General features: G+C 26.9%; 1 protein-coding gene across 2 annotated transcripts in view; it reads right to left on the bottom strand.

Moving 5' to 3' along the window:
* LOC107453345 (solute carrier family 4 member 11) overlaps positions 1–13,055 on the bottom strand; it is a 346,640-nt gene extending 333,585 nt beyond the window's left edge. Inside the window, exons 1-2 of one of the 2 annotated variants that reach the window (XM_016070143.3) lie at positions 12,755–13,055; positions 10,261–10,608 (exon numbers count right to left, since the gene is read on the bottom strand). In XM_016070143.3, the coding sequence (XP_015925629.1) occupies positions 10,261–10,414 (154 nt within the window). In that variant the 5' untranslated portion in view covers positions 10,415–10,608; positions 12,755–13,055. The remainder of the gene's footprint in view (positions 1–10,260; positions 10,609–12,754) is intronic. The other variant, XM_071187398.1, reaches the window with a different exon arrangement.
* Between the last annotated feature and the right edge of the window lie 2,205 nt (positions 13,056–15,260).

Below are 15,260 nucleotides of genomic sequence, written 5' to 3'. Positions count from 1 at the left end.
ACTCAAAACATAAAAACTAGAAAGTCGGTGCAGATTGAAAGTTATGAGAGTAGAAAAGGGTTTTGAGTCAAGTAATTATTTTTGAAAACTCTTTTATGTGTCCGCTGCTCAGATTGTTTCCTAAAATATTTATAGTATAGAGTACTTCTTACTATTTAAAGTTATTGTTCTCTTACTGATATTATTCTAATTGATGTGGTAACGGCTTTTTTAAGAAAAAAAAATTAAATTAAGAATAAAAAATTAAATTAATTAAATTAAGAATATTTGATTTATTTTTAGCATTGAAATAATGCAATCGATTTCGTCTTATTAATAGTTAGCTAAAAATTAATTATTAATTAAATATTAATTGTTAATAAAATATTTATAATTAAATTTGCAACAAAATGGCTAAAAGGACCAACTGGTTTAAATCTAATTTTCTCATCTCTTTTGAATGAGGTAGTTAGTTAGATAATATAAATTAGTAGTAAAAAGGATAATGAATATACCATTGTTAAATTTTTTTTAAAAAATGATTATTGAGTCAGGAAGTTCATTTAATACTAGATTTCGGGTCAAGTCAAATAAAGATGTAGAAACTCAAAGATAAATGACAGAGATTTTGCTAAAAAAAAACTTCTACCAAAACAATAAATAATCAAACAATTATTAATATTTAAATAAAATTGCACCTACGGCCAAAAAAGTACTAAACTATTTATTATTAAAAAAATCAAAATCTTATTATTAAAAAAATTGAAATCGAAAAATTGAAAAATTATTTGGATATAGCATTAATTCTTTTCTTGAAGTTATCTGTGTGTTTTAATTTTAATGAAGGTTATACGAAAAATTTATGTTCTAAGATCAATAATATGAAAAAAATTTTAATCTAATTCTGAATCCTATGAAAAAAATGCAATACTTATCATAACTATAAATAATATAATATTCATTATTCCACTTTATTTATGCTATATATTATTAGAATTTTATATATTTCATACTTAAACCTAAATCATCATTATTTAAGAAAATTTACAACTCCAAAAATATTTAAATCGTTCCCGTTAGCTTCGAACAAAACATTTTTCATCGCCTTATAGTTTTCGGTCAAAAATAATTAAGCATTTCAACGATGAAAATAATATTTAATGCTTTACTTTTATTTCTTATTGTATTATTCAAACAATGTGCCTTTAATCAGATGCTTGACCGCAGGAATGAAATCTTTAACTGACGTGAAATTTTATATAACTTATTAGAAAAATGATAGCATGTCATAACATAAAGATGTCGAACACTACAACAGATTTGCAATACCCTACGGAGATCTTTCTCCTTCATTCAATCTGCTCACATCATTGTCGACTGCTTTTATCGCCGAAATGGAAATTATTGTCCCTTTGGCTCATTCCTCTAATTTGTGGAAATGAATGTACAATATGAAGCTTATGCTGGATTTAGGAAATTGCATTCAACATTAAATATAAAGTGGTGCTTTGCTTATCTTCATGCAGTATCCCAGTTGAGTTAGAAAAAAAGGGAACAAAAATAGTGAATGAATTTTTTTTCAAGCTCTTAGAAACTAAAGTTTATTTTTAACACAACTTAGTTTTAAGAAGGAATAATTTAATTTGAATAAATTAAATATTTCTTAAAAAGGAGATTTTTTAAACAATGATCCACGAACCACTAGGGAACCAGTTTAATTATTACCCTACATTAACTAAAAATCAAGCAATACAACATTTGATTCTGTAATGCATTATATATTCATATGGACATGCTATTTTAGTACTGTTATTTTTGATATAAAAGTATAAAAATAAATTCACTGTATAAGCTGTTATCAGAATGTATCTTTCCAACATGGAGACCAACATTGTGTTCTGGTTTTAAGAAATCAGACCATTTTCAACACGTACAAATTATTTAGAAAAATTTTTTGATAACATCTGTTCTGGAACGTCTGAAATTCATTTTATTCTAAAAATGCTACTTTTCATAAATATGCAAGAATAATTGAAAAAGACTATCGATATGCTTTTACTAATATTTATTATTATGTATGAGCTTGTCTGAAAAACGACTTAAATTGTCATGGGTTGGTATGGGTTCTCAAAAAAATATCTTCAGGAGACTTCATAACTTAAATTAAGGTATTAAACTCCATGCTGCAGTTTTTATGTAAATGAAAATTAATTTTAAAAACTCACAATTATGATGTCAGGGTTTATAATAATAGACATTTCTGACGCTTTTAGAAAATGCAAATCCTAACAATTACCTGTTTATTTAGAAGTAAAACAAACACGTAATTCAAATTTAAAACATAACATGGGTGTATTATATATTTGACTCTGTCTCTTGTTTACAAAGACTAAATCAAAATTAAAATATTTTTTATTTTATTCTAAGCTTTCTTTTCTCAAAAGCTGCAGTTATTGATTTTTCCAAGTGGTCTACTAAATAAATTGTGTAAAAATCATAATTTTATTTAAAATTGAATAATTGTTTTAGAAGATTGCTTATAAAATTAATTTATATAATGAAAATTCAAATAGTTACAGGGTGCCATAGTCTACTACTTTTCTACTTTTGTGCATTACATGTTCTACTTTCATGTTTCGTGTATAATGTGTTTCTACTTTTCTGTTTATTGCATATTATTCGGCAATTAATTTTTTTCTTTTAAAAAATAAGAGGTTTAGAACATTTTGGGGGTTTAAACAGCTTTGAAAATATGATTACAATATAATAATTAAATCAACTCAAAGGAAAAAAGTCAGACCAACTATCTTAAATTTAGACTAGGCAATTTATACACTTAAAAATGCCCATTCTGTTTCAAACCCAAAGCATAATAAGTACCATTCAAATACATTTTTTATTAAGCATAAATTATGTTTTAATATAGATTTAACAATTTATACATTTAAAAATGGCCCATTCTGTTTCAAAAGCAAAGCATAGTAAAAGACGTTTAAATATAATTTTCATTAAAAATCAATTATTTTTCAAGCTTTCGAGAAGTTCAGAGTGATTTTAAATGAGTGAAATATATTTACAATTGCTTTCGTGTGAAAATACGCTTTTTCCGGTATTACGCTTAACAAAAATTGCTGGTTTTATTTAAATCACTTCAATTATTAACACTAAAAAAATTGCTGATTAAGAATCTGAGTATCAATAGAAGAATAAATAAGCAAACTAAAGGATATTCTTATTTTACTGATTAAGTATAATGAATAGTATTTGTATTTCATTATTCACAATCAAATTTACTTGTTTGTAAGAGCAATAGTTCGTTAGTCACAGTTTTTCAAATATTCTAAATGAAGGTTTTAAATTGCAATAACACTTAAATTCATTTGCGACTTGAGAAGGAAGATTTAGAATTATGAAAGTTTTAAAAAATAAAAAGCAGACGTTTTATAACAATGAATTTAGTTTCTGATAGTAGTTTAAAACTCGTTTGCTCAAAGAAAAAATTCAGACAAGTGTTTAATTTTCTAAATCAAAATATTTCGATGGCCAAAAACATGAATACACACTCAGTAACGAAAACTTTAGTAGATCCACACTTTGAATAAATAAAACTAGAAATTTAAGATCGTATTCAGAACTAGAATATGATCTATAAACTGGTGAGAATCGTTCTGCAAACGATTCTAAAATTTTAAAAATACGCATTAAAAACCTCAAAAAAACCTTTTGCTGAGCTAATATTTTTACAAAAACCCAATGTTTTACCATAAAAATATAAAATTTTGTTGAATTTTAATTATTATTTTTATTTGTACATGATTTAAAATTTTTACTGAATACTTAGTTCGATGTCGTGAAATTATTGTTTTTAAGTTTTTCCTTTTTAAACTATCCTATAAAATTAGTAAATATTAAAAAATAAGTACAGGGTACACACAAGTCTATTTTCTGTTAAATATATACTTAGACAAAAAATATTCTTTTACATTGGGCTATCAGTTAAGAAAAATATTTCTTTCGCAGCTAAGACTTAAAAAGAACATTTTATGATAGCTTTCAGAGATATTATAATAAATATGTGTTATGACAAAATATTTGCAAAATATACAACAAAATGCTCTCTGAAGTAACATTTTTCCCACAATTTGTCTCTTCTAAGAAATTAAAGAATTCTTATAAAGATTTGACATGGGTTTCTTGCTGCATAACTTATGATTCTAATTCGAAGGACTTAAGAAAAGTCATTTTTTGGCTCACGCTCAACTTCTTTAGGAAATTTATATACAACCAAACGATCGTAAAACCAACCATGCCTTTTTTTTCGGAAATTCTCCTCACTTTCAACTTCCCTCTTTTCAAGACGAATAACATAAAAGTTCTATTTTTCGGATACAACAGGTTATACTCTTTTTCCGAGTTTTTGTCATGATAATTTAATTTGCCAACCGTGTAAGTTAATACTTCATTAAAGCAAGTGAAATGACAGATGTTTAACTTGTTACTCTTTAAGACTAAGAAAAGGGAAAACTTTTCTTAATTTGTTTGTATTTATAAAGATTTTTATTTTAGAAATAAAACGTAACTCAGTACTTTAAATATCAACAGTTACAAGTAATTTTATTTCTTAAGGTTATCTCTGAGGCTTTTAATATTTTATTGAATTGGTTAGAGACCTGCATTGTTATAAAACTGTTATTTATGCCTCCTTTGCCAAAACTTTTACACAATTTAACGCTGTAGATATTCTAAAAATTCGGCAGTAAATTCTTTATTTAAAACGATATAACAACATGCTATGCTTTTACATCTAAACGTGTTATTTTACATGTGAAATTTATTTTCCAGAAAGAAATAGAACAAACAGTATTGCACCTGCTATCTATAATTAGATGAATAAAAGAAAAGTTTTAATCAACTTAGTTTGTTGTTTAAAAAAAGATTGACATGTAAATAAATTGTTTTTCTCTGAAGTGATTGAAAACATAATTTACAAAATGCAATTTTTATGCTATATTTCCTGATAAAGATAATTTTAAAGAGCAGGTCGTGCTTCACTAAAAACAATACTCCTGTTTGTTTTATTTGTTTTTCCTGATTTGGAGTATTTGAATTATATAATATCCTGAATCGACAATTCGTTTAACTTGAAAGGCAAAGAGCAAATTTAAATAGTTTGACTAAGCTTATTTAAAAAAAAATTTAGATGAAGATCTTATTCTGAAATTTAAAATTCTGCGTGTATTTATTTTAAAACATTTCAATTATCTAAAAATCACGTTATAGTCAAAATTTATTATCTATTTACTTAAAATTAAATAATTGTATTATTTCAGTACATTCTAATTAACCTACATCTTTTATTCTATAACAGAGAAAAAACTTCTGGTAAAATTACCATAATGCATGGTAATCACATTTCTGTTTTAAAAAAACATAATTCTGTTAATGAAACCAAAATACACGGTATTCAAACCCTTCATTTAGTAATTCTCTGATCATATGGTAACGGTTTTCCGTAAGTTCTAGTTTTCAGAATTATAGTTCTTATTTCCAAACATTTTGCAAAAAATACTAAACTGAAAAGTTAGTTGGACCGAATAAATGGCTTTCAAGTCATGCTCTGAGGCATCATTTCATCGCATGTTATAAAACCTTATTTTATTGTTAATTTTATCAAAATTATTACCAAAGTGCTTCGGTAATACTTGTAGAGGTTTTTGGTGCACCATAGAGCCAAATACTCGATAAATTTTAACATATTCTCACAATTTTGACCATACTTTTTTTTCTCAGCGTAAGAATGGAATTCAAAAAAGCAACTTACTGTTGCACAAAACTTAGTTTTTAAAATAAAGCAACACAAATTTAAAAATGAAAAAATAATATAGTAAAAGCAAAAATAACTGAAATTATATGTAATATTTTGCAAAGATTAGTTTTTGTTTATTCTCATAAAATTTATAGCTATTTTAAACTTTTTAGCTCAAAATCAAACCTCATACTTCAACCGCATTTTGCAACATAAAATCAGCAAGCTATTTAACGTCCAAAAATGACTAGATTAAAATATCCTTTTAAATAATAGGAAATTACGTCTCAGAAAAAATTTTTATTCATATATAACAGAACTGCAATAATTCAGATCACTAAAATGTATGAACTAATTTATATGATGATGTTTCCAAAACCACATATTCAAAACTGATCAATTCCTAAAAACAAAATACTAACAACGTAGGATTTCAACGTAGGATTTACAACATTTAGTTTGTGACTAACTATATTAAATCTTTTAGCCTTTTTTTCCGCAGGTAATAAATTAAAGTACACCGAGGATTCATAAAGCTTAAGAAAAAGATCCCTTATATTGATTGGCATACATTCACTCCAAGAAATCGACCTTCAAATATAAGTCAAGGACATAGGTTTATCTTATTTGTAAGAAATTTAATATTATTATTATCATTTTTTGTTTCCTTTTTAAAACATTATTTATTCAATTAATCAATGCTTTTTATAGAGAAACATGAAGAGTGAACTTAATTATTTAAAAAATTTAAAACAAAGCAAGCTTAAAGTTTTGACTCTTTTAAGAGTTGAAAATTATAATAAAAATATTTTAAAAATCATTATTGCCATTTTTATAGCCTTATAATAGTTATTAAAACAAAAATAATATTTCTGTATAATTTCAAATTGTTATCGATTTTATTTTCTTTGAAAAAACTGTTGACACGTAAAAATTGTTAAATAAGTAAAAATTAAAAAATTTGGTAATCACTGCTATTCAAAGCTACTGGTGACTTTTTCTTAAATTTAAATTAAAAATGAAGAAATTAAAATAAAAATTAAAAATCATAGATTGCAGAAAATAAAAACTAAAATGTAAACAGCATTACTTTAAAATAAACTGAAAATTCTGCCAGCTTTTTTGTGACAAATAAATTAATTATATTTGCTTTGAGTATATAGTACAATGGGTATTATAGTACAGTATTTAGATGAAACAATGGTAGTAATTTATAGTTAAAATATTAAAAAACTTAAATTTTTTTCATCGAAAATACATATCTTGACTATAATCTAATCATCAGCATTTTTTAATTAAAATACTAAGATATTTGTTTAGCACTTTTTTTAAAAAAGTAAACAAGTTTAACATTTTTATCCAAACCATTCGCGCTATTGGTGAATAGTTACTTTTTACTATAATAACCTCAACTTTAATTTTCAATTACTTTTCAGGGATTTCTAATGCTAAAATTCCAGATACATCATTTGGCATAGTATAAATTCTTTACGAAAACATATATAATTCTATATTATCAAAAATTAATCATCTTAGCACGTTTTTTATCGAAAAAAACGTACATTTTGCTATTCATTTGGGTATTCTTTTATATAAAAAAATAAAAAAAACTTTTTCTCTTCAAGTCTGAAAAAAGATCTTACTGTTTAATAGCTTCCCCAACTCACGGCCAGCATTAAAAATAATGTCTCAAACCGCTGTAAAAGATTTTTAGAAAACAACTCTTTGATAATAATCTTAACATTCGTCTGAAAAACCGCCAAATATTCTTAAAATAAAACTGTTTAGAAAAAGAAAGTCTTAAAATTCCTACGCCAAATGTAAGTTTCATGCTTTTAATATACTTTCTTTCGAAGAAAAACAATAAGAGCTCTTTAAATATTTATAACTACCGTAAAATACCTTTTAGTGATGTGTTATTTTTATTTATTAATATCATAGAAAGCTTCATACCTCAAACAAAGAAAATGTATTAGCCGCACGCTAATTGCATTGTTTTAATTTTCATATTTCAGATTATTTTAGTATTATCTATATTTTAGCACAATATTAAAGAAAACTAATAACGGAAAATGTTAAAAAGGCTTTCCAATAAAACATGTGAAAATAAAATTTTAAAAATTAATTTAAAGTAATTTGTTCCATAAATTGTTTTTTAAACAAAAATTATGATAATGTGACTAGTAAACTTGGAAATTGTATAGTAAAGACTTACATTAAAGACTTAAGACATTATTCGATTAGCCCGATTGCGTGTTATTGAATAATTTCGTAAGTTAAGTTCATTTTTTTTACCTTGTAAAAACGCAATTTTATTAAAAATATTATCACAGTCAGTTTTTAAAGAAATATTTAGTTACAATCAAAGCAGCTTAAAAATTTAATAATTTAGTAAGCGTGGCTGAATAGAAATATTCTTGTCTACCAGGCATTTTAGCCATATTTAAACAAATTACTTCACATTATTTTATAACAAGTATTTCATAATAAATAAACTTCCTCTAATAAATAGAGTATTTAATTAATGCATAGTGTATGTTTCATATTCTCTTACATGCCCTCAACCTTTATTTGTATGTAAGAAAAAATATGGGATTCGGCATCAATGTATGTAACATAAAAATGAATATTTATCTATATTTTAATAAACTATCTTCATGCTATTCAATGACTTTCCGTTTCTTAATTGTTTAGAGAATGCTTATATATGTATTATGAGTTTGTTTTGTTGCAAGAATTCAAATTCATGTACATTTTGATAGTGTTTTCAAACATTTTTCTTGATTTGCAAAGCAAAATTATGCATTTTTACCTCGGAAATTTTTGTTAAGTGTATGAAAGAACTTTATAACTAACATTTCCATAGTATGAATAATTCGCAAGCATTAAAAACATGCAAATATTTCCTTTTAACACAGTCATAACATTATTACCAGTAAATAAATGAAACTGAAGCCTTAGAGACTTACTATTTTTGAGAAAAAAGACAAGCTTATAAAATTTTTCTTGCAGCAATCACCCTGTGATTTTGTTTATTTTAATCAAAATAAAGAAAGAAGAAAAGCGTTTCATGCATTTAACTACTAAAGTGCTATAAAATTAATCAATTGTTAAAACACATAATATAAAAGAAATAATGTTTACGCTCATGATATTCCAGTAAAAAGCTAGCTTTCATTAAAATTTTCAACAAGTACTTTTTCAAATCTTCTACTATTATTATTTTCGTAAGAGAACAAAATACCTTTCTGCAGTAATAAAGCAATTTCAAAAGAACTTGTTTCAAAAAATTAACAATTAACAAATAATTATGCTTTGCAGTAATATTTAGACAATATGTTTCATTAACATAAACTGCGTTTTTTGATGTTTGTAAAAATATAAATAATGTTACAAATGTTATCAGATATTAAAGTTTATCTAACAATATCTCCATATAATGTAATTAAAACAAAATGCTACTTGAATTCAAAATGCTACTAAATTTGATTTTTTTTTCTAATTGAATGTTTAAAAATATGAATTTTAACTAATTGATATAGGTTGAGACATCCATGACATATACCCAAAGGTATAACTATTAAAAATTAAATAAATAATTTCTTTGCGTTCAAATTTAGAACATTTGTAAACGCTTTTCTTCTCAAATAACTGAATTCCAAAATATATCATAAAATTCCACGAGATTAGTATGCTAACTCTTTTTGCTAAGATTATAGCAATGAAGATTTTTTTAATGGTAAAAAGTATTTGGAAATTACCAGTGAAAGGAGGTGCTAAAAATTGTAGCTCATGACTAATTTTTTAGTAAAATTGCTAAATTCAATCAGTTTTGTAACGTTAAACCTGAATATTTTTGGAAAATAAAAAAAGTTTCATTTGGACATAACATCAGAACAAAACATTCTTAATTTCTTCATTTCCTATCATATCCCTCTTAATATTTGAACCAGAAAAGTCCATTACGCATTGGTATTAGTCTGCAAAAGCTAAAAGGATTATGGAGGTATGTAATATGATTCTCACTTGTACAGATGTCCGCGCATTAAAATTTTATACAATAATTATAGATGAAACAATTTTCCATTTTTAGATAATATTAAAATAAAAATTACTGTCCCTAAACAATTTCATGAAAGCAAAACTCTGCCTCCTAATAATCGGCCCTGTTTCCAAGAAATATTATAGACCCCTGAGGGTGAATATATTTTAAATCATTCATTAAGTGACGAAACCAAACATAATTTCAGGTTAATTATAATCAAGTTCCGATTGTAAATAAAATATTATTTTTCATGATGCTAAAAAGGTATTTTATTCTCTTAAGCACTACTACAAATTACTGACCTCAATTGAATACTTTAATACAAATATCTATATATAATTTCTACTTTCAAACTAATCAAAAATCACCAATCAATCCCCCATCCCTCAAAAACGTACAAATTTGAAGGGTTGAAGTGAAAAGCACTCACCATAAATAATCCTCCATTGTCCATTCTTGAAAATTAACTCAAAGTGTCGATTTGGACTCAATACTTTAGTAGATTCCCTTCTTTCATAATGCTTGAAGGACTCACGAAATGATCCCTTTTCCACTCTCATGTTCACTATGGATGTTCTCCACATTTTAAGTGTTCTTTATACCCTCTCTGGCAAGTAGTCACCGAGAGAGGACATGGTCGTCCAACCAGAGTGAGGTAACCAGGTAGATGCTATCTTTATGGTTTAACAATGTTCTAATCAGTAACAATACTCAAACACTTTGCTGTGACTGAGTGCCCAGCGCGTGTCACTGTTTTATGCTTTGACGAAAACACAGCCTAAACCCGCAGGAAGGAAAGAAAAACTTATCAAACACATGTGAGAGTAAAAGTGTTTTATCGCTGCAAAATAATATTCCAGTTTATCTTATTGAAACAAAAATCTTTCGCCTTATTCCTCAAAAAAATCTTTAAAAAGATCGTTTATTTTTAACAATCAAAATGCAAAAATGGATTCGTTTCTTATGCTTTCAAATAATCCGGTTTCAATTCAAATCTGTATGCTTTCAACTAACCCAGTTTCAATTCAAATTTGTATGCTTTCTACTATACGGGTTTAAATTCATATCAGTATGATTGCTTAACTACGTTTGCATTCAAATTTCATTCCTTCTACGTAACCGGTTTTAACTGAAATTTGTATGACTTCAGCATTTCAACTAAGCAGTTGTAAATCAAATTTGCCGGTTTCAATTCAAACTTAAAAAAATTTAACTCAACTCATTACAATTAAAATTTTCCTACTTTCAGCCTAACGGGTTTTATTCATAAATGAATGTTTAAAACTTACCCAAATTTAGTTCAAATTTGTGGGCTTTCAAATAATTCAGTTTCAATTCAAATTCATTTTCTTACAACCAAATATGTTTCGATTCGATTCTTTATGTTTTCAACTAAACCGGATTTAATTTGAAATTTTATAACTTTTTAAATGATTCCATACATATTTGTGAGATTTTTATACTTAAAAAAACTAAATCTGAAGTCATGAGCTAATGAGAACTTGGCTACAGTTGTTAAATAAATAAAAACGGTAAACAACTGTTTGTTTTGGTAAAAATTGAAATTATAAACAAAATATTGTGCTTAAAATAAAGAAAATATATTGCAGCTAGCTAAGCAATTAACTGAAAGTAGCAGCTACTTTATTGCTCTTGATACATGCTAAAGATTCAGCTAGACTACTGCTGAGCAAATTAAAATGCGCATTAAGAAATTATTTCGAGTTGCATGTTGTAGCTTTTGAATATTAAAGTTTTTCAAAGGCAGATACACAACTAAAATACTTCTAGTGTGTGCTTTTCGTCTATTAATAATTGTTAAAAAAAAAATTTTTTTTTTGTTTATTTAAACAATATTTATACTCATAAAATTTTCTGAAAAATGCTGTATTTTCATTGTGCCATCTTCTTAAGTTATAACATTGAAACAATATCCTTTCAAAATACCGTTTTGTTTTAATGTTTTTGCAGGACTTATAAATAAACCTTCAACTGCTCTGAAATTCTGCATTGTTTTATTACAGGAATGTCCAAACAATTTGTTTCTAATTTAAAACAATATTAAAAACAAATAGTGACCTCAAATTTCTTCATCGTGAAAACTATTTACATTGTTGAAATGTAGATTTTTTAATCAAACATACAATTAAAAAAAATTACTTAGCTTTTGCTGATTATCTTAAACTTATTCATAGATTACATTGCAATGTTAAATTTGAAAATTAATGATTAAAAATGAATATATTTATTTGTTACTGTTTTCATATGACAAAATCTTTATTGCTCATTGGTATAATTGTTATTTTATTTTCATTTTTAGCTATACTTAGATTAATGTTTATTGTTAATATTTAAACTAAATATATAACTACGCTATTTATTAAACGTATTCCATTTTTTAATCATGAAAGAATCTGATTATCTTTATGCATGAAGTTATTTTTTAATAAATTATTTTTAGTAGTAAATGATCTAATCTTTTACAACGGTTCGACTCAAAGTTAACCCAAAGTTCTCTAAAATAACTAAGTATCTCAGTATCTTCTACATCTTTGAGTGGAACAGGTGGGCCATAAAGATGAAAGAAGAATTACTCCTGCAAAAAAAAAAGTTCCTCGAAATGATGAATATATTCATAAAAGCGATCTTCTTCAAGGTTAAACTCATTCTTGGGTTAGTGCCATAGTTCGAGAGAAGAAAATTTTTCGAAATTGCTTTAGAATTTCGGAAAGAAATGTATACGATGTTTAGATATAGAAAAAAAATCACGCTGAGATAAGCGTTGATATTGAAGTTCTGAGTGCTCTCTCTCATGTGCAGGACAGCTTTGAACGGGTCGCAAAGTTGCAGGCAACTTTTTCTTGTTGAGGGGTACTAAAACTGGGGGATCGATCGGAGGGGGTCAACCAAAAGAAGTAACTCACCGTAAGCGATCCTCCACTCTCCCTTCCTGTAAATCCACTGAAAGTGACGTACAGGTTTCTTAGCGGATTCCACACTTCCGTATCGTCTGAGGGATCCTCGAAAAGATCCCCTCACCCTGCGGACGCTCATGTCGGTAGCACATGTACCCTCACCTTACGACTAACTCTACCGAGTGACGGATGCAAAGATCGGGATCTTCATCTTCACCCGATGCTCGAGTCACCGCATCTAGAGAAGGATGCCAGTGACTATCGGCCGTCCCGCCTCAGAACTATACGTGACTCGCGCATCGATTTGAGTGTTGAGCGCGCAGATGCTCGTCTGGAGGGTGGAAGGCTCCCTTAACATTTTACAAACTACCACTACTTTTGTAGCCCAAGATGTTTCCGACCCTCATGATTAGGGAGCGCGCTTTATTTGAAAATATTCTTTAAACATGACCCACACCTAAATAATCTAAATAGCTAAAGATTTCTTTCTAACTCATTCAATCAAATTATTTAGATTTCATTTCATTTGTTTTTGACTAATTGTCGAGAAAATAAAAATTCACTACTGTAAAAGTTATTTTTCTCAAAAGAAATATTCATTTTATTTAAAAATTTACTTATAAACGTGATAGTTGTCCCAACTAAATATTAGAAAAGCATGAACTACTTAATAATTTTATTGGGAATTTTAATTTGATGATAAAGTTTTATAAACCATTTAATAATTTACAAGTTTAAAGCAACATACTACTTTCAGTTTGTTTTTATGCAAAACGGCGCGCATTACATAGAAAAAATTAGATATTTCTGTGAATTGTGTGTTAGCAAGTAAAAATTTAGAAAATTGCAATGTATCTCTATAGAAACAATGCTAAGGATCAGTTTGATGTAAAATTTTCATCGTTGAAAAAATGTAACTACAGTTGAACTCGTTTATAACGAGCATAAAGGGACCGTAACATTGTACTCGTTAAATCCGAGTGCTCGTAATAAACGGGTCCTTACGGCAGGCGTGCAACCAGAAGAGGGGGGGGGGCTTTGGAGGTCAAATGATTGAGTTTACTTAAAATTTAATTACTACTTACTTACTTTATTTACATTAATTAATTTAATCAAATACTTTTCTTGCTTAATAAATTAATTCTTACTTACTAAATTTAATTAAATGCTTTTATCGGTCATGACCGATAAGGCACGAAATCGATACGCCTCCGCCTACTCTCACGTGACTTTTCCCATGCTTCAGATTAGAGCGATAAGGGCAATTAAGTTTCAGTTCGCGGTTTTTTTGATTTCGCGCGCATTTCTTATAATTTTGAAAAAAAGATAAGACTAGAAAGATGAGAAAAAAGATTGCAAGACAGAAAAATATTGCTCGCTAAAACCGGGTCTTTCTCGTTAAAAGCGACTTCTGTTCCATAGACTTAACATTGATCCAACCAAATATTCTCGTTTCCCTCGGTAAATCCGAGTTCTCGTTAAATCCGAGCTCGTTATAAGCGAGTTCGACTGTAATAACTATAATACCCGAAGTCCCCCTCTTAAAGTACTACAGTTTTAATGTTCCACATTATTTTTAATTGTCGAAGAAATAAAAATTCTCGAAATGTTGAAATTATTCTCTAAAGAAAATATTCATTTCATTTCAAAATTTACTTATAAAAGAGATATATGTCCTATAATGGTATCAAAATATCAGAGAAACATGAACCCCTTAATAATTTATGTGTAAATTTTATTTAAATGATAAAGTTTAATAAAGCATTTAATAATTGAAACTGTTGAAGTAACATAATGATTTACAGACTGTTTTTGGTGAATACGGCATTCTTTCAATAAAAGAAAAAAGATGTTTCTGTGAATTTGTCGTAAAAAGTAGAAATTTAGAAACTTGCTATGTATCTACACAGAAACAATGCTAAGGGTCAGTTTAATATAAAATTGCCAGCGTTGGAAAAAAATTTGAATATAACAATAATGTCTTGAGTTTCCCACTTAAAGTTCTAGGGATATATTTAATATTTTGCATCATTTTTAAGAGTAAAATCAGAATTATACTCATAAGAAATAAAATAATACTATTTTCGGAATTTTCATCAAAATTTTTCACTGGGTCAACAAAAATGTGGTCTTTATAATATAATAAACAATCTTTCACTAAAATGAAAATGAAAATATATGGCATACTTATAATATGAAGTACAAGAAAGTATGAGTATTTTTCAATTTAGAGAATAAATTATTCATCCAAAAACTACTATTTAAAATGTCAGGTTTTGTTAAAATTAAATGTTCGATAAGTCTTATCTTTTAACAATAAATTCCGTTTAATTATTTATTCATTGCTAAACTTATTTTAAAAAAGTGAAACTGTTTTAAATCGTGAAGCATTCAACAATTAACCCATAGAAAATCCTACAAAAATATAAACTGAGATTGGCAGATTATTAAAAACGACCTTCATGATGTCAGTCATGGATTTAAGGTAGACTGTTTTCTTGACCTATTGCAATTT

The sequence above is a fragment of the Parasteatoda tepidariorum genome, chromosome X1, assembly GCF_043381705.1.
Source record: "Parasteatoda tepidariorum isolate YZ-2023 chromosome X1, CAS_Ptep_4.0, whole genome shotgun sequence".
Classification (NCBI taxonomy): Eukaryota; Metazoa; Arthropoda; class Arachnida; order Araneae; family Theridiidae; genus Parasteatoda; species Parasteatoda tepidariorum.
The sequence above is the reverse complement of the archived record's forward strand: the minus strand, read 5'-3'. Positions and strand labels throughout refer to the sequence as shown.